Source organism: Myodes glareolus, chromosome 3 (genome assembly GCF_982192425.1).
Source record: "Myodes glareolus chromosome 3, mMyoGla1.1, whole genome shotgun sequence".
Taxonomy (NCBI): Eukaryota; Metazoa; Chordata; class Mammalia; order Rodentia; family Cricetidae; genus Myodes; species Myodes glareolus.
This window is the reverse complement of record NC_142028.1, coordinates 88,499,548-88,518,715: the sequence shown is the minus strand read 5'-3', so window position 1 is coordinate 88,518,715 and position 19,168 is coordinate 88,499,548. Positions and strand designations below refer to the sequence as shown.

General features: G+C 44.6%; 1 protein-coding gene across 1 annotated transcript in view; it reads right to left on the bottom strand.

Moving 5' to 3' along the window:
• Positions 1-12,856, bottom strand: part of C3H1orf141 (chromosome 3 C1orf141 homolog) — a 54,079-nt gene extending 41,223 nt beyond the window's left edge. The window contains exons 1-4 of the mRNA XM_087904776.1: positions 12,599-12,856; positions 7,559-7,650; positions 2,170-2,327; positions 67-158 (exon numbers count right to left, since the gene is read on the bottom strand). Of these exons, the coding sequence (XP_087760902.1) occupies positions 67-158; positions 2,170-2,327; positions 7,559-7,633 (325 nt within the window). The 5' untranslated portion in view covers positions 7,634-7,650; positions 12,599-12,856. The remainder of the gene's footprint in view (positions 1-66; positions 159-2,169; positions 2,328-7,558; positions 7,651-12,598) is intronic.
• Positions 12,857-19,168: the final 6,312 nt, after the last annotated feature.

Here is a 19,168-nt window from a genome sequence, read left to right as displayed (position 1 = left end):
CTTAATCACACCAGTAACTGTAAGGAGAAGTGAGTATATTACACACAGCATTCCCCATTGACTTACTTTCTTCATAGTCTGCAGCTGTGGCAAGAGCAGATGAATCTGACTCTTTAAAGTCACTTCTGTGTTCAGGCGTACGTTTGAAAGATACGTGCCTGGAAGAAATAAAAGTTACTCTGAAGGAAAATGGTCAGAAAATTTACAAAACAGATATAAGCTTCAAATTTGGAGAAACATGCCCATTTTACAGATTGAAGACAGAAGACTGGAGACTGACTGGAGAGGGAAATCCAAGCGGAGGGGACAGGACAAACCTACTTCTAGGGCAGGAATGAGGGCACATGGGATGCCAGTATTCACAAGCTGACCAGGACACACATCAGAACTTAGTTCCGTGAGATTTGGCGGACAGATTTGAATGGAAAGTGGGGACATATGGACTCAGAGACAGCTCAAACATCAGATAGGATGACAGCACCTGTGTATTACGTGGAGAATTTCACTCCGAGCTCTTTATTCTAGGTATTGTAACTGTCCCGAGAGGAGCACAGATGTTCTAAGGAGGGAAACTTGTACCAGACTCCTTGAAATGGTGGACTCCGAGAAACTGAAATGTCTCAAAAAGTCCCATGCTGAGCAAAGGAGAGGACTGAAGCCTCGCACCAGCCAGAGGAGGAGCTGGTTTCTTAGAAAGAGACTTAGCACAGTGCCTACAGGTGGTCACCGCTCAGAGCACACTGGGGAAAAAACAGTGAGGATGGGCAGGACCACAGTGCTTAGCTAGGCAGGCCCCTTGCCCTCTATTTAAACTTAAATTCCATGTCAGGACTCTCAAAGTGTGTGTGTGTGTGTGTGTGTGTGTGTGTGTGTGTGTGTGTGTGTGTGTGTGTGTAGGAGGACTACATGCCCTTGGGCCTATTTACTTGTTTCCCAATTGATTCAATGTGGCCACAGTGAACAACCCTGCTGTCTCTGCCTCCTGTTGTCATTTCTTTATGGAGTACTGAGGATCGGTGGCTGAGCCTAGCTTGTTAGGGTTAGGGGAACCTGAGTTTTGACCCCAACAACCCTGGTTAACAGTATGATGGCTAAGTTTTTTAGGTGCCACTTTGACTGAATCCAGGACTATCTAAAGAACTGGCAGATAATTCTCTCTAGGTAGCTCTGTGAGGGTGCTTCTAGACTAGGTAGGTACAAGAGTTGTTGGACTGAAAAGGATCTGCCCGCAGCATAGGCAAGTGCCAGTCAATCCTCTGGGATTCTAAATAGAACAAATCAACTCTCCCTCCTCCACAAACGATGCACTCATCTCTGGCTGCTCTTGGGTACCAGAGTTGTAAGCCCCTTGACCCTTGGGTGCCAAGACTCCAAGTGCTCCCACCTTCCCCCAGGTTCTCAGGCCTTCAACTTCAGACTGAAAATTAGACCACCAACCCCTCATATACTACTGTGGGGATGGTTTTGCTCAGAAATGTGGTTTGAAGCTTGCCTTATAGATCAAACTCTCAAACCGGAACCAAGCTAATATCTGTTTTGAAACCATTTACAACAATGCATTCATTCTGTTTACATATGCTATACTCAACCTGTTGAGAATGAATTGGCCTTAACAAAGCAAAACCAAAACCACTGCAATCAGACTTACTATGCTTTGGCTCCACAGAATAACACCTTCCCTGTTTCTCTTTCATCGCCCATTCATGGCCCTGACCTCTAGCAAGGTGTATGTGGAAGATGTGGTGGCTAGACCTAAGACCATTTGCTGAAGCAACAGAATATTGAAAGCAATGCTTCAACCTCCCCAAGTGCTGAAAGCAACCTGTGACTACAGACTGGTGATGCATGGTGATATCTGCTTGTGTTGTGTGCTACTGAGCCCAAAGGGTCAGAAAACCAGTATCTTCCTTCATGAGGCTGCTGCTATATAAAACTGTTAAGACAGATATTCCTCATCCCTTTTCAATACCATATTTGTTTTGCTGTTCAATAAATAGGAAGAGTGAGCTTTGTTCAGGAGCAGAGATCAGAGCCCTTCAGAACGAATCTCTGCCTCCCTAGAACTGAGACGGAAGCCACTACACTGGGCAAGATTTAGTTTCTCACAGTATCAGATAGTCTGAGGCAAACAGAGCACTTTAAAACGTTCAGCAGAATTATGATAGCTACGTTTTTGACTTCTTAGGGCCACATGACTTATCTTCTCTGATCTCTGTTCCGGTCTTAAGCACAGATGGAGCAGCGGTGCCCTCAGATTCCATATGAAGATCGAATAGCAGGGGTGTGGTCAAAAAGTCTTTCCTTTGTTCAAGCTGAATGTTGGTTTTCTGCAATGAAGCAAAAATGAAAAAGAAATGCTCTTTCTACAGGCAAAATTCTGTATAGTAAGAACAAAAGTTAATCTCTCTCTCTCTCTCTCTCTTTCTCTACACACACACACACACACACACACACACACACAGAGCACACAGAGAGAAGAGAATTCATGTGTAAGAAAATAATGGAAAATATTTCAGATTTAAAATTAAAGGCTGAAAACATTATGCACTAAAATCTGAAAAAAGCCTTGTCCCTTTACTGTGTGACATGCATGACGTCTTCCCCATCCATGTAATAAAGCAGCACCCCATAACCATACAGGAGCCCTTCACGCCTTCCCCATCCATGTAATAAAGCAGCACCCCATAACCCCCCATACAGGAGCCCTTCCAACTCTAAAGTTTTAGACTTTAAAGAGAGACCTATAAAATTGCTCATTTCCTCTGAATTGAAACCTTCCTGCCTGGAGGGAAGAGGGAGGGCTGGAATCCAGGAAGCTCATGGAATTTATAAGACTTGGGAAGCTGAGAAAGTTAAAGATTTTTCAAGGTCCCACCCTGAGTTATAGAAGTCGTAACCAACTGCTGGGGAAGAGGAGCCTCTTCCATGGAGCCACCTGCAGGTTGGGATGAGAACCCAGGGATGCGACTTTTATGTGGTATCATCGATGCTGGGTTGGGCTGTTTGGTGATATATGAGTTATGTATGCTCTCATAAGAAACCCCAAAAAACTCATTGGTTCGCCAGTTTTTGGATCTATTGTCTGTGCTCCATCTGTGATAAGCAGATATTGGCTTGTGTCTCTCCAGAAAAGAACCAGATACATCTGTACAGGGACCACCAATCAAATATGATTTGAAGAGGTGATGAGTAATAAGACATGCTACTGATGTTGATCCATTTGAGGGTAGAGCATCCTTTGTATGCAATCCTGACATGGCTGTCTTTCCTGTGTAGTATGATATACTGGACTTCCTTTCTATAGTATCAGTTGCATGTTTCCTGTTATGGGTGATAAGACATGCAACCAGGATGGAGCCGTCTGAGAGCTCAGCATCCTTGCAAGATAACCCAGCGTGATCATCTTCCTCTAAGTGAAAGGTGATCGTATTCCTCTTGGATGACTGACGTCTATGATGGAAGTAAGGAGATGCTCTTTAACTGGCTAATGAGTAAGGTAATACATTACAATCCTTGGAAATGACATGGGTATGACGGTAAGGAGGGTATGGCATCACTTGTATGATCTGTGCATGTAACCCAGGTTCATCTTTCCAACCAGAATGAACTTACCCACATAAGGAAGAAACTCCCATGGGAAAAGGCATGCAGATGCAAACCTCAGCACTAGCCTCTGATGTGGTAGAAAAGATGAAATAAAAGAATGAGGTGTAGGTGTTAACTTGGTATTTCCCACAGGGGGGAGCATTCTGTGGGAGAAGAGTACAAGCTAGATCTGTCATACAGCCCTCCCTGGGAACCAAAGTCTTAGAACCTAGGAGAAGGTTAGCGAGTGAGAAAAGAGAAGTGAGGGGCAGAAGAAAACCCTCAGGTCTGAGTTTCGACTCAAAGGAAAAACCCACAGTTCAGCAAGCAGATAGGAATCAAAAGGGTACAGTGTAGGAAACTCTGACAAGCGGAGGATAGCATCAGCAGGGAAGTCTTCTAGGAAAGGAGCAGAGTGCCTCACTACACTTTAGAGGTCAAGGGGCACAGGGTGAACAAGTCTGTGTGCAGTAGAAGCAGAAAAACCGAGTAATAGAGCTACTCATTCCTCTGTCAGACCAAGGCCGAGGGATCTGAGGAAATCAGAGGGAAGCAGGTTCCTGATGAACTGGCACTCACGAGTCAGTTATTGCCAGCTCAGGGACCCAGATATCAGGGACCGGAAGACAGCAGAGGCTAGGTAGGCATGACTGAGGGAAATGTGTGGCTTTGAGAGGCAATGTTTGATGCTCATTCCACAAACCTGAATAGGAAAGGATGTCAGATACTGAACTGGGTCTCCACCAGCCTTGCTGAGCTCCACAGTGGGATGCAATCTTTATGAGGAGGGAGCGCTCTGGCAGATCTGAATAACTTACACTGGCAGGTGAGTTAGAATCAGGAAGTTCTACAACACTCAGGTGAAGAAAAAGGATAACTGGACCTGTCCACATTACTTGAAAGCCAAGGTGGCAAGATCCGTGTCAAGCAGAATTCCCTCTGGGAGATGGGATTGCTAGAGATCCACACGCTGTGGATGGCAAGACACCAGTGTGAACAGAGTAAAATGCAGGGAGGCACCAGGTGCCCTCTTCAACCCCTAGGTGTGGAGGAAGGAAATCCCCTTTGATAGTATACCCAGGGTAATTGGCAAATGGTGACCCCAGGCTCCACATTGAATTGGAGATTTGCTGGCTCCTGGTTAATGTGCAAAACGCTTGTGTTTCAATGGCTACTGGAGCTAAGTATACTTTGGTTAATGACAGCTCCCCAATGTACCAGAGGCAATGGCTAGCAATACATGGATACAGGGACAGAACAGCATGAGTGGAAATGATTAAGCTTGTCCTGGGAGTAGGCAATCATTTTTCCTAGAGAATATGCTTGTATTTATTCCTTGCCAGAAAGTACACTGGCATGGAGACTCTTCACTCAGTTCATAGCTCTTTAGCCAGTCAGGTATCACTGGTGGAGAAATGAGGCCTCAGTTCTTTCTTGGAGTTTGTCACCCTCACCCAGGGAGCCAGTTCAAGACGTGGGAATGCCAGGTCAATACATGAATGCCTTTGGTCCTGTTCCATGGAAATCAGCATGGATCAGGCTTCACAGCAGTATCAGCACCCTAGGATGAAGAGGCCAGATGTCTCATAGAAGATGACAGGGGTCAGGGAAAGCCAGATGAGGGAGCATTTCCATCCATACTGCTGACAGTCAGCATTGCCTTTTTGATGAGGCAATTGGTTCATGTGATGGGATCTTTCATTCTTATAGGAAACCTTGTGAACCGGAAAAAAAAAGAACACCTTAATTTAAAAAAAATATTTATTTATGTATTATGTATATAGTATTCTGTCTGTGTGTATGTCTGCAGGCCAGAAGAGGGCAACAGACTTCATTACAGATGGTTGTGAGCCACCATGTGGTTGCCGGGAATTGAACTCAGGACCTTCGGAAGAGCAGGAAGAGCTCTTAACCACTGAGCCATCTCTCCAGCCCCCTCACCTTAATTTTTAAGTTCCAAGATTAATTAATACTTGCTTGGAATGAGTGTAAAATGTTTTCAAATTACTGATATATTTATATATATATTCTAGTGAGCATTTTACAGATTTGCACAAACATTGTGGAAGAACTGTAGAAATACCAACTAAAGACTTTGAAAGAGTCGTGAGCTGAAAAGGCACTTCCAAGAGCCTATGAGTGATTGCCCATGGAGGTCCCCAAGACCACTGAAATGATAAGGCTGTTGTTTGTACTGTGGATTGTTGGAACTGAACTAGGAAAGACCCTATGGCTGGAGGCGTCACACACTGTGGCTGCAGGACAGGGAGAAGTCAAACAGACTAAGCAGCAGGTTTCCTCCCTGTTGGAACTATAGGCGACCAGGTTTCCCCCTTGCCGGATGGCTGTCGGAGCTATAGGCGACCAGGTTCCCCCCCCCCCCCCCCGCCGGATGGCTGTCGGAGCTATAGGCGACCAGGTTTCCCCCCTGCCGGATGGCTGTCGGAGCTATAGGCGACCAGGTTTCCCCCCTGCTGGATGGCTGTCGGAGCTATAGGCGACCAGGTTTCCCCCCTGCTGGATGGCTGTCGGAGCTATAGGCGACCAGGTTTCCCCCCTGCTGGATGGCTGTCGGAGCTATAGACAACTGTGAGCCTGTAGTATTCACTTTAAAAAGAGTTTCCAGGGATCAGAAATCAACTTGTTCATATATGCTAAAACTCTAGTATTTGGGAGGTATTATCTGTTAACTGTTTCACCTTGAATTCTGAGTCCTGCCTATTTTAGTTAGCTTTGTTTCTGTATAGTTCAGTTATTCTTAATTCAGTAACAATGCCAAATGTTACTTTCCTTTTTTAAAATTTTATTTATTTTTTGAGGATTTTCTATACTACATTTTGATCAAATTTTTTCTTCTTACCCACTGAGACCTACAACTTCGTTTTTTCTTCCTTCCTGTCTTTTTTTTTTTTTTTTTTTTTTCCAAAACAGGGTTTCTCTGTAGCTTTGGAAACTGTTCTAGAACTCATTCGATAGACCAGGCTGGTCTCAAACTGCTTCTCCTTCTACCTCCTGAGTGCTGGGATTAAAGCATGTACCACCACCACCCAGCCTCTCCTTTTCTTTGTTTCTTTCTTTCTCTCTCTCTCTCTCTCTCTCTCTCTCTCTCTCTCCTTCTTTCTTTTTTTCTTCTTTCTTTCTTTTTTTCTTTTTTCTTTTTTTGGCTTTTTTGAGACAAGGTTTCTCTGTAGCTTTGGTGCCTGTCTTGGAACTAGCTCTTGTAGACCAGGCTGGTCTTGAACTCACAGAGATCCGCCTGCCTCTGTCTCCCAATTGCTGGGATTAAAGGTGTGTGCCATCACCGCCAGTCTGCCTCTTTCTTTCTTAAAACAAACCAAAAACCCAACACCAAAACAAAAAACACAAATAAATATAGAGTCCAGTTTGTGTTGACCAGCTACTCCTGAGCCTGAGGCCTGTCCTGCAGGGTCACTCCATTGAAGAAAACTGATTTTTCACTGGTCCAGCAGCTGTGAAAGCACATAGCTTTCCATTAGGGGTGCTTTTGGGACTTGGTGCTTTCTGTGTATCTACTAAGTAACTTTGTATACACTTAGCATATTGGTAACAACTGTGGGTAGCTGTATTTAGTGGTTGGGAGGCAGTACTTTCTAAAGTAAAGTTTTGATACATATATGACCTGGCACATGACAGCTACCTAGGAGTGATCTTGTATAGTTAGCTTTTATCACTGCTGTCATTTTATTTATTTATTTATTTTTGTGGTCCTGGGGCCTCCAGTATACTAGGCCAGCTCTTTCCAACTGAGTTACAACCTTGATTACTTAGTAAGTCTTTTATTATCTATTTAAATATATGATTTTCAACGGATCTGTTTACAGAGTTGAAAGACATTTATATGAAGATATAAATGAATTTGTCATATCAATGCATCATTAAGTATAAAGTAAAAAGCTTATCTGAAATGTTAACTTTTTACCGAGTACCCTGTATTAACGTCCACTCCATCTACCTTTGCTCGGATGGCTGCAAGTATCCGTGCATCCTCATCCAGGGCCTCTAACTTCTGCAGGATTTTTTCCATCATCCTTTGTCAAGCAATTCCTGTTGAAAAGGGAGGAAGAAGAAATACAGGATTCAATTCAGACCAAAACACACGATGGATATTTAGGCAAAAGGGGAGAGTCCCTTTCTACTACCGCTCTGGGTATATTTCAGAGCGCTGTTGGCCGCACAGTCAGTCACAGAATTATACATGTACTCAATTGCTTTTTGAACAGGAAAAGCCCCTAGAACTTCAAGCTGTTATGTGAGAGCCAGATATTCTCTTATGAAAATAAGGCTGTGTGGCTGTCATGATATAATTCAATCCATTTTTAAAAATAATTTATTTTTGTCTTATGAACATTGGTGTTTTGCCTGCATATATGTCTGTGTAAGGGTGTTGGATTCCCTGGAACTGGAGTTACAGACAGTTGTGAACTGCCATGTGGATGCTGGGAATTGCACCCGGGTCCTCTGGAAGAGCAGCCAGGCTCTTAACCTCTGAGTCATCTCTCCAGCCCTCATGACATAATTTAAATGAAAAGAACGCAAAGACCTCAGCTTCATACGGTGAACTAAACTTAAATTGGTCCTTTGGTGTACAGCACTTAGGAGGCACTGAGAAGCATCTAATATGAAAGTCCTCACTGGCATTCAAATGATGCGTGTGAGCTGGACGGGCATCAAAGTCTGGCCTTATTTATCCCAGTTATTGAATGATTAAACTGAAGGTCACACAGGACTACAAATGCTTACTGTCAGAATAGAGGCAAGAACCCAGGAGTACTGGAGGTTAGGGAAATGACTCGGTGCTTAAAGCACTTGCCAACAAGCCCGAGAACCTGAGTTCAGATGCCCAGATCCCAGAGGAATGCTGGCTGGGTGTGGCTAACCACCAGTAATCCTAAATCAAGAAGGTGAAAATAGGTAATCCCCAGAGCAAGTCAGTGGGAGTAGCCTTGCTGGTGAGGTCTGGGCTTGACTGGGAGATATTTTCTCAAGAAATAAGACAGGTGGTTCCTGGCATCCATCTCTAGCCTTCATACATATACCCACACGGATGTGCTGTCCCAACATGCATACACACAAAAGTGAACACATTAACACACACACACACACACACACACACACACGCACACACGCACACACACTCTTTAACAAGAAAATGGAAGAAAAATTAATGCAGCATTGGTAACCCAGTACTCCCTCCTACATTTATGTTTTAAATTTGGACAGATGATTGCATGTTTTGGCTTAGGGAATTAAATGAGATCCAGTGGCGCTGAAGTGTAAAAATTACCATGGCTCGCTGAAGTCTGAGATCACCAGTGTTTATAAAGAACACCAGTCAGTGTTAACACTGAACTTCCTTCTAGCTCAAAAGTTCTTCCATATTTCTCCCATATTGTACTGGACAGTAGCCAATCAGTATTATGAAGGGCAGCCATGCCTGAAACGCAATGGTTCACACTCTTTGGTACTTCATTTCTTTTAATTTTTTCTTCTTTTTTCCTTCACCAAACATTGAATTTGAACTATGAATCACCCCGTGCATGTGCATGTGTGCAAAATCTCTATATAAGTCAAATAGGATGAATTCAGATCTTCTGAGATTCCAATTCACCTCTGCGTGAGCAGACTCTGATATTTACCTGGTCACACAGTGGACACAAACTGAGGCATTTTGAGTGCAGCCAGGAAGCTGGGAAGGATGTTCTTCATCTTGTTGAGATAAGATCTAAAAATGTCGAAGGTGTGACTGAGCTGGTGGCCTAAGAGCTTGCATAACTGGTGTGGGTGTGTGCGCACGTGTGTGTGTGTGTGTGTGATATGTGGGTGATGTATGCACAGTACATACATGAGTGCCAAAGGAGGAGGACGTGAAGTGTCCTGCTCCATCATGCCCTGCACTCGTCCCTTGAGACAGAAACTCTCACTGCAACTAGAGCTGGACAGTAAGCCCCCAGGATCCCCCTCCTCTCCCCATGTCCCCAGAGCTGGAGTTACAGATTGAATACAGCCATGCTCCGCTATTTATGTGTCTGGAGATTTGAACTCAGGTCCTCGGGCTTGCACAGCGGGTGTTCTTGCCATCGACCGAGCCGTCTCTCCACCTTCTACATTAGAAGGGGCCTCATGTGGACCTGTTTCACCCAAGAGGGGGCATTTTAAGTAGGCAGTTAGTTCTTCCCAGTTCCTCTCTGACACTCCCTCACTCCGACCCTTCTCTTCACATCCCCTGCATTCATGGGAAAGGCATCCCTGCCTTAAGATACTGTCCAAGGATGAATTATGATGCTTGCTATAGTTCCCTCCCCATTACCTTCTTGGTGGACTCAGTGCCAGTCGATGGTTAATCTATGGCTTTTCTGTTGCTGTGACAAACACCTCAGATTGAACGCTTTATGAAGGAGAGAGAATCGCCTATCCAGGTCATAGTTTTGGAGCCAAAGTCCAAGATTTGGAGAGTCCATAATCTCTAAGTGAGACCTTGTGGCAAATGGTATCAGGATGGTGACAGTCGGTACAAGAACCATGATGTCAGACATAAATCCGGAGGGAAGGCAGAATCCAATTTTGCTCTTTTATATCTGCCCCATTGTAAGATCTAACTGGTCTCAAGAGAACCATATAAACTCCCTCTGTGGCAGGGCCCCCTAGTGACCTCAGTACCTCTCCTATCACTGGGAACCATGTTTCCAATACGTGAACCTTTAGGGAGGATTCCCTCAGGGAGGAGACTATGTCCAAACCAAAGCACCAATGTGACAAAAAACTTCGGACACAGACAGACAGTAGTCTTTCCCCATATGAGCTCATGGCTACTACAGGTAGGAGAGGGAGGTCTCATGAACTATGTATCAATCCACATGAGCTTAGGCTCCTACAGGTGGGAGAAGGAGATCTGGATCCAGGTGTCAGCTCACTGTGGATGTTGCAAGTTTTAAGGATCTCCTTTAGGAAGGCAGGGGAAGGTTTTGAAAGAGACAAATTGTTTATCTGGACACCACAGGTCGTCTTTTAGAGCCAGGAACAGGTCATCTTGTGTCTGAGAAACAAGGATGGAATTTGGGTTCCTGTTTCCATCACTGAAGTGGATATGCCAAAATGTCTTCTAGTAGAGACAGACCCTTCCTTCCCAGTGAGAAGTAGGAAGGTGACTTATCACATTGAAGGGAATGGTCTTCCCAGCTGGAGAAAGGGACAAACGGCACAAGAGCGCTAAGATCTGCTGGCTGCTGATGCTATGGAAGAAAGTAGGTCTCTTTAGAGCAGCCGTTCCCAACCTGTAGCTCATGATCCCTTTGGGGCTGCATATCAGATATCCTGCATGTCAGATATTTACAATTCATAACAGTTATGAAGGAGCAATGCAATAATTTTATGACTAGGGGTCACCACAACATGAGGAACTGTATTAAAGAGTTTCAACATTAGGTTGAGAACCTCTGCTTTATTTATTTGTTTGTTTCTTTGTTTTTCGAGATAGGGTTTCTCTGTGTCACTTTGTTGCCTGTCCTGGAACTAGTTTTTGTAGACCAGTAGGCTGGCCTCCAATCCACAGAGAACCTCCTGCCTCACACATGTTTGATTCCCCAGCCATGAGAAACAACCTTGTCTTCTCATGTGGTGTGGGAGGTTCTTCTGTCTATGTGTTGTTTTTATTGGTTAATGAATAAAAAAACTGCCTTGGCCTGCTGATAGGGCAGAACTTAGGTAGGTGGGGAAAATTAAATGGCATGCTGGGAGAAAGGAGGCAGAGTCAGAGAGATGCCGAGGAGCTGCTGCCAGAGCCAGACATGCTGAAACTTTGCCACTGCCACACGGCGATACACAAATTAATAGAAATGGGTTAAATTAAGATGTAAGAGTCACCTAATTCACCTGTGAATTCCTAATACTTTCACAGCTTAAGTGGTAGCTGCCAGAAAGAAAAAGGATAGTTGTAAATGCCATGGCTGCCTTTGGCCTTTGGCAAGGTTTTTGCTTTTGACAGCGCCCCCTTGAGGGTCTTCAGGACCAGTCCATTAATTTGAAAAAAAATGGAAAAAAACCTCAAGGGAGAGTGGAATCAACAAAGTCTGATGTGGGATTCCTCTCTGTATGCGGTAAATACGTTTTATTACCATTGTTAATAAATAAGCTTCTTTGGCCTATGGTAGGGCAGAACATAGCAAGGCAGGAAATCCAAGCAGAGATAGAGGAGAAAAGAAGGTGGAGTCAGGGAGATGCCATGTAGCTGCTGAAGGACAAAGACTCCATAACGTTACTGGTAGGCCACAGCCTCATGGTGATACATAGATAAATAGAAATGGGTTAATTTAAGATGCAAGAGCTAGCTAGGAATATGCCTAAGCTATTGGCCAAACAGCATTGTAATTAATATAGCTTCTGTGTGATTATTTGGGTCTAGGCGGCTGGGAAACGAAAGAGCAATCTCCATTTACAATAGTCTATCTATATTCAGCACACTTTGACAAACACTTGACACATGAGCAGCACTAAACGGACTCAGCATGTGGAGACACACACACACACACACACACACACACACACACACACACACCCCAGTAATAATAAAACAAGTTATGAAGTCAAGGGGGAGTTGCCTCAGGGGGAGTTGAGGGGCCTGGGGGGAGTTGGAGGAAAAAGGTTTCAGAGGTGGTAGACATTATATAGCTTCTCAAGAAGAAAAGAAAAATTTAAACCAAACAAAACCAAACCAACAAACCAAGCAGCCTTTCCTTCTCCCCGCCTCCAAACGTATGGGCCGTACAAATGGCATCTGTGTCCTGGATGTGATGGGACTCTGCCTAAACTATGAGTGCAGCCACACGGTGGTGTATGAGGGGGGACTTGCTGCTGAACTTTTCTGTGTGGCCCGTTTAAAAAGCCGAAACAATAAAAGTGTGGAAGTCATGGGGTTGCGATAAGGTTTAATCATGCAAATATAGGCGGGAGGATAATTAATAAGTCAAACTTATCAATTAAGTGAGGATCGACTTACTAGTTAGATGCCAGGCGCGTGGGATTCCTGTTTCACAACTGCAGTTCTTCCTGGGCTGCAGACCGTCTCACCAACTGCCACTCTTGCCACAGTATGGCCAACAATAGACCTGCATTTGTCTGTCTGCTTGCTTCCTTTGGCTACACTCACACCAACGTTCTCAGAACTCAGCAAACGACCAGAGCTTCACAGTCATTTAGTGTTTCTTCTTACTGTACAACTCTATCTTCCGAACAATGACTTCCCCTGATCTTGCTTCCTTTCAGGCTCACGGTATTATGCGGAATTTTAGATCAAATTCTTGTTTTATCTTTTCTGTCCCGGGAGTCAAAACTAAAGCTCTGTTAGGAGACCGACGAGCAGGCCTTGAGTGCCCTGTAGCTGCTGAGCAGGAACTCCGTGTTCAGGATCCCTGCGTCTCCACACTGGTGTCTCAGCAACAACCTGTAGTTCTGTGGTCAGTAGTTCTTATCATGCTTCTTTCTGCTGATATAAATTGGGGAGGGAGAGAGGTACTCGCTTCTGAAATCGGCACAGCTCTGGCTAAAGCTCTCCCACACCCTTACACTCGGGGGCCGATGGTCTTCTCTGGAATGTAGGGTTCTTACATGTCACAAAGCCAACCTTCCAGGCCATTGGGGTTAGAACCCATCTAGAGGTTATCACACTGTTCCATGAGCAGCAGGGCTGTGCCCGCCTCCCTTTCATTTTGGGTTTTGGTTGTTGGTTTCTCGAGACAGGGTTTCTCTGTGTAGCTTTGACTGTCCTGGAACTCACTCTGTGGACCAGGCTGGCCTCAGATTCCACAGAGATCCTCCTGCCTCTGCCACCTGAGTGCTGGGATCAAAGGCGTTCGCCACCACCACTCAGCATGTGGTGGTATACGCTGGTAGGATTTGCTGAGGGAGGCAGAGGCAGGAGGATCATGAGTTCGAGGCCAGCCTGGGCTACACATTGGCCAGGCATGGTGGCTCAGGCCTATAATCCCAGCAGTTGGGAGGCTGAGGCAGGATCTGTGCTTTAGAGTTCGGGGTCAGCCTCCTGGACTGTGCTTTTACACACACACACACACACACACACACACACACACACACACACACAGAAAAAGCTCTTCCTATCCTTGCTTTGACTTCTTATCCTCCTCCAGCCCTTTAGGGCTCTGCTCTCCATTCCCAGATCACTGCAGCATTCCTACCCTGCTGATTTGCCTACCTCTAACAGTGTTCCTCATCTTTGGAATATTGATCATTCAAAACGCCATCCAAGCATTCTGTCTTTAATAGAACAATGATAAGGTCCCGCTCTAGCCCACGAACCATGACTCGTTTCATCTTATCTGAGGAATGGGCCCCCAGGTTTTCAGACAATATCCAAGAAAAGACAATGCAAGATGTGGCTCTATCTTTCTGACTTATCCCCCACAAGACCACCCTCATGTTCCCTAAGTCACGTCCCACTCGTTCCTGGCCACATCCTTATACTTAGATCTTCCTTTACTAACCCTAACCTAACTTTGAACGTCTTCTCTTCAAATGTTCTGATCCTAAGCCTGCCTGTCAAATCCCAGTGTGAAGCCTCTCGCATTTGTGAGCCTTCCCTTGGCCTCCTCGCTGTCTTGGATGTCTTGGTGACTTCTCTTTCTTTTGTGTGCTCCTATCATATTTCATACTTCCTCCTAAAGAGAGTTACTCTCATCTTGGCCTTGGTGGTGCATCCTTTAATCCTATAACTTGGGAGGCAAAGGCAGATGGATCTCTGTGAGTTTGAGGCCAGTCCTGGTCTACAAAGCAAGTTTTAGGACAGCCAGGGCTACACAGAGAAACCATGTCTCTGACCTCAAGCAAAAACCATGCATTCTCTGACTCATCTCTTCCTTATTTTCAGGGAGACTTGAGCCACTCTCCTCTGAATCTCTGCATTTTACATTCAAATGCAACCTGCACAGCACAATTTAATCCGGAGATGTCTCCCAGTAGGATGTCTTATGGGTGAGCACCCTTGTGCACCTACAATGACTGTGTTACTGCAAGATGATTCTCTTTCTGGAGAATAAAGTATCAAGTGGGGTGAATTGTTATGAAATGTAGCTTTTGCCATATTAAATGGTGCAATAGTTTTTCAAGGAAATGGATTTATGGTTAAGTTTGTTGAATTTTTTTCCTTTGTGTGTGTGTGTGTGTGTGTGTGTGTGTGTGTGTGTGTGTGTGAGAGAGAGAGAGAGAGAGAGAGAGAGAGAGAGAGAGAGAAGAGGAGGGAGACAGGGTCTTACATTATAGCCCAGACTCGATTTGAATTCATAGCAGCCCTTCTGCCTTAGCCTCTGACATGCTGGGACTTATAAACATAAGCCGTAGCTGGGCAGTGGCAGCACACACACTACTTCTTCTTCTTCTTCCTCCTCCTCTTCCTCTTCCTCCTCTTCCTCCTCCTCCTTCTTCTTCATTTTGAGACAGCGTTTCTCAGTAGCTATGGAACCAGTTATGGAACTCTCTGTGTAGACCAGGCTGGCCTCGAACTCACAGAGATCCTCCTCTCTCTGCCTCCTGAGTGCTGGGGTTAAAGGTCTGTGCCACCATCACCTGTTTTTTTTTTTTTTTTTTTTTTTTTTTTTTAATCTCGGCACTTGGGAGGCAGAAGAAGGTGGATCTCTGTGAGTTCGAGGCCAGCCTGGTCTAGAGAATGAGTTCTAGGACAGGCAGGTGGTTACAGATAAAAACTCCATCTTGGAAAAACCGATGAATAAATAAATAAATTTAAAGAAAGCATAAACCAGCACATGGTTTAACTGCTAGATATATATTGATAATTTTTGAATTGTGTAGGGTTAACAAACAAAACAGAAAACTTACATTAGCGCACAGCAAGTTCCTAATCACTCTCTGGGCAATAATCCCCAGGCCTCACTTCACAGGCCGTCACCGAGGAAACCTGAGCAGCAGCCCTCACCAGCCCACTAGAGACTGAGTAATGATCAAATACCGCAGAGCTTTAGAAAACAACTATCTTTGAGGGCACTGTTTCGTTTTAACAGTGTGTTCCTGACCTCAGGACTGGAGGTGAAAGCAAAACCCAAGGTTCTCACCAGGCTATAGGCTCCCTGAAAAGGCTTTCTTCAGGAAGTGTCAAATGTCTGTTGGGGGAGTTCAGAAGAACCAAGAATCTCTAAACTCTTAAACAGTAGAGAGAAGTGTTTTACCCAGAAAACAGAGGCTTAAATCAAGATGGACTTCCACTATGTGCCTGTATCAGTTCAAACATTTCTCCATGGAAGACAAGACCGGTGGGAAACAAGGCTGGTCTTTTTCTTTTCTTTCCTTTACTTCTTCCTTCTTTCTTTCTTTCTTTCTTTCTTTCTTTCTTTCTTTCTTTCTTTCTTCCTTCCTTCCTTCCTTCCTTTCTTTCTTCCTTCCTTTTCCTTCCTTCCTTTTTTCCTTCCTTCCTTTCTTCCTTCCTTCCTTCCTTCCTTCCTTTCTTTCTTTCTTTCTTTCTTTCTTTCTTTCTTTCTTTCTTTCTTCCTTCTCCTTCCTTCCTTCCTTCCTTCCTTCCTTTCTTTCTTCCTTTCTTTTAATACATTCTACTCGACGCTGCTGAGATTACATCGAGTGGACTGTCTCTTCATTTGCCAAATAACTAACTTCTACTTGCTAATGAGGTAACCTCCTCAGTTTACATTTTCAGTGTGGTTTCAGATAATTTCTTCCTTTTGAATCGAAGATGATAAATGGTCCATCTTACAGAATGAATTCATTCTCCCACTTAACAAACACACATGTTGAAGTGCTAACCTCCAGTTCCCTAGAGTGTGATTATATCTGGAGATAGGCACCCCCACAAAGAGGCCAAGTAAAAATTAGGGTGTTTGGTCTCAACTTGTCCATAAGACTGGCGCCATGTAAGACAAAATCAGCTCTGATGGTCACAGGGCGGAGTCATAGGGGGAGGCGTGGATTACCAGAGGGGTGCCTGTGAAGCTGACCCTGCCCATTCCTCTTTCCATGGCTTAGCATCCCGAACTATGAGAACACAGCTGTCTGCTGTTTACCCTCCTGGTCTCTGATGTTTTCTAATGAAAAGAAAAGAAAAGTTATTTCCAAACTCATCCTTGAGTAAGGCCTGGTGGATCAGGCTGTAATCTCAGATCCTCGGGAGGATAGAATGGGAGGTTTCAAGGGCTGACTGGGAAACCTGGTGAGATGTTGTGTGTTAGTTAGGGTTTTATTGCTGCAGAGAGACACCATGACCATGACAACACTTATAAAGGAAAGCATTGAACTGGGGCAAGCTTACACTTCAGACGTTTAGTCCCTTATCACCATGGCGGGAAGCATGGTGGCACGCAGGCAGACGCGGTGCTGGAGAAGGAGCTGGGGGGTCTACATCCGGATCTGCAGGCAACAGGAAGAGGAAGAGGGCCGCTAGGCTTGGCTTGAGCTTCTGAAACCTCAAAGACCACCACCTAGGGACACACTTTCTCCAACAAGGTCAACCTACTCCAACAAGATCACACCTCCTAATAGTGCCACTCCTTATGGGCCTACGAGGGCCATTTGTATTCAAACCATTATGATAGTGACAAAAAAAAATGTCTAGAATGTAATCCCAGGGCAGAGAGCATGCCTAGCATGGGCAAAGTATGCTGGATCCTAGCACCTCAAAAAGATTGAAATATGAACTTGGTCCATATACTTCAGCCCACACCATTTTTTTTAATTAAAGAAAACTTACTCTGCATTGAAAAAATATTAGCATATATTCATTATATATCACAACAGATTACAGCATTTTCAGCAATGTATATATTTGTATCATATTCACTCACCCTCATTATCCTTTCTTACCTCACTCCATGTTTTGCTGGTCCCCTTCCTGTTCCCTAGAGCCCCTTCTGAGCGAGGGGTTAGTCACAGGACTGTGGGCAACCATCTAGCGGCTACGCCACTGAGGAAAATGTCTTTCTCGGGCAGTCGGCTTCCTATAGCTTCACAGCGAGTTTCACCGGTGAGACCTCTACTTCCCCTCTGTGGAATCATATGCCTCCATCTTTTCTCGGGGCAGTGATTAGCATTGCTGAGAGGAACGTAGTGGGCCAGTGGTCAGACTCTCTCTGACTTCACAGTTCTGACCCAATCAATCTTCAGTTTTAATCTTTCCCAAAATTTTCCACTTACCAGTCTTATATATGGTTTCATGTTTCAGAGAAAAACTATCAAGATTTTAAAACTATGACCAACATACACCTATGAGCAGGCAGGCATAGGGCATACTTTAGCAGCCTGGGACTTGACTTGGATTGAGTTATGAATTATGACTCAATGTGTCAATCAAAAGAGAATCACCCTCTCTATGACCTCTTAGCAAAAGGTCTTCTCTTGACTCCCACAAAGGGAAACCCCAAACAATAATTGGGATCCTTGAATATCTTGACTCATGTGGCCCGCTGGCACCCCTTTCAGAGGGTCTGACCTGTCCTATAGGTTTGCTTTGAATAAAGTTCTCTTGTTCTTTTCACAAGTCTGTGTGAACCTTTATTTCAATTCTCTGAATAAGAGGGTAAGCCCTGGAGACATCCTTTGACCACTGGACAACACAGGAGAGATACTTTTCTACAACCAATCAAAGAATGGTTCAAAGAATTACTAGGCCAAACTGTAACTAAACCATAATTACCACCAGAGTTAATAGAACTCCTTCTAGCCATTCCGGACTGCTTCTGCCTCAGTAAGTCGGAAATCTGACCACTAATGCTGCCTTGTTTGTGTGTCCTGCCGCTCGTGCCTTACCAGTGCACACTCCCTGGAAACACCTTTCAGGGAACTTGCCTCAGACACTCACCTGAAGTGCGTTAATGAGAAGCCAAAACCAGAAATAAAGTTGAGAAAGCTCACTGAATTTCAGTCAGTACAGGAAAAGCAAAGGGGTTTTTCAAAGAACCCGGATAAGCCTGTTGACTCCATCTGTACCTCTGTTCTCATACATTCAAGAATGTGCTTTTCCAAGACTTCACATCCAAATGTGGTCCTCACCCAGACCCGCTTGCAGGGGCTGCAGAAATGTGGTCCTCACCCAGACCCGCCCTCAGGGGCCACAGTCCTGCCGCAGGACAAATCATGACTCTGAACTTCTCTAATGCTGGTTCTTCCTCAAACAACCCAGGTTTATGCACCTTTGTCTTTAGGCTGCTGGCTTTTCCGTCCCCACTTTGCTAAGATAACAATGCATCTTGTATCCATAGAAACCATCTCCAGAGCTTTCCATCTTGAGGCAAGCATTCTTACTCTCCAAGGCATTTCACTCCATGTACTCTTGTCACCCAAAGCCAAAGTGAGTCATAAAATACTCACAAAACTTGTGCTGAAGGAGTGGAGGGAGGGAGCCTAGAGCGGGAAGATGACCTAGAGAGAGCTAAGGGCAGTTGCTTTGTACCTACTATTGCAATTCCTTCTTCCTTTTGTGTTTCCCGTAGAAACGGAGAAAATTTTAATAAGAAGCTTAAAATTCATATGCAGCTTGCAGGTCTGAACTGAAATTGGCAGCTTATATTTGAGTATTAAAGAAAAATTATTTTCAGTA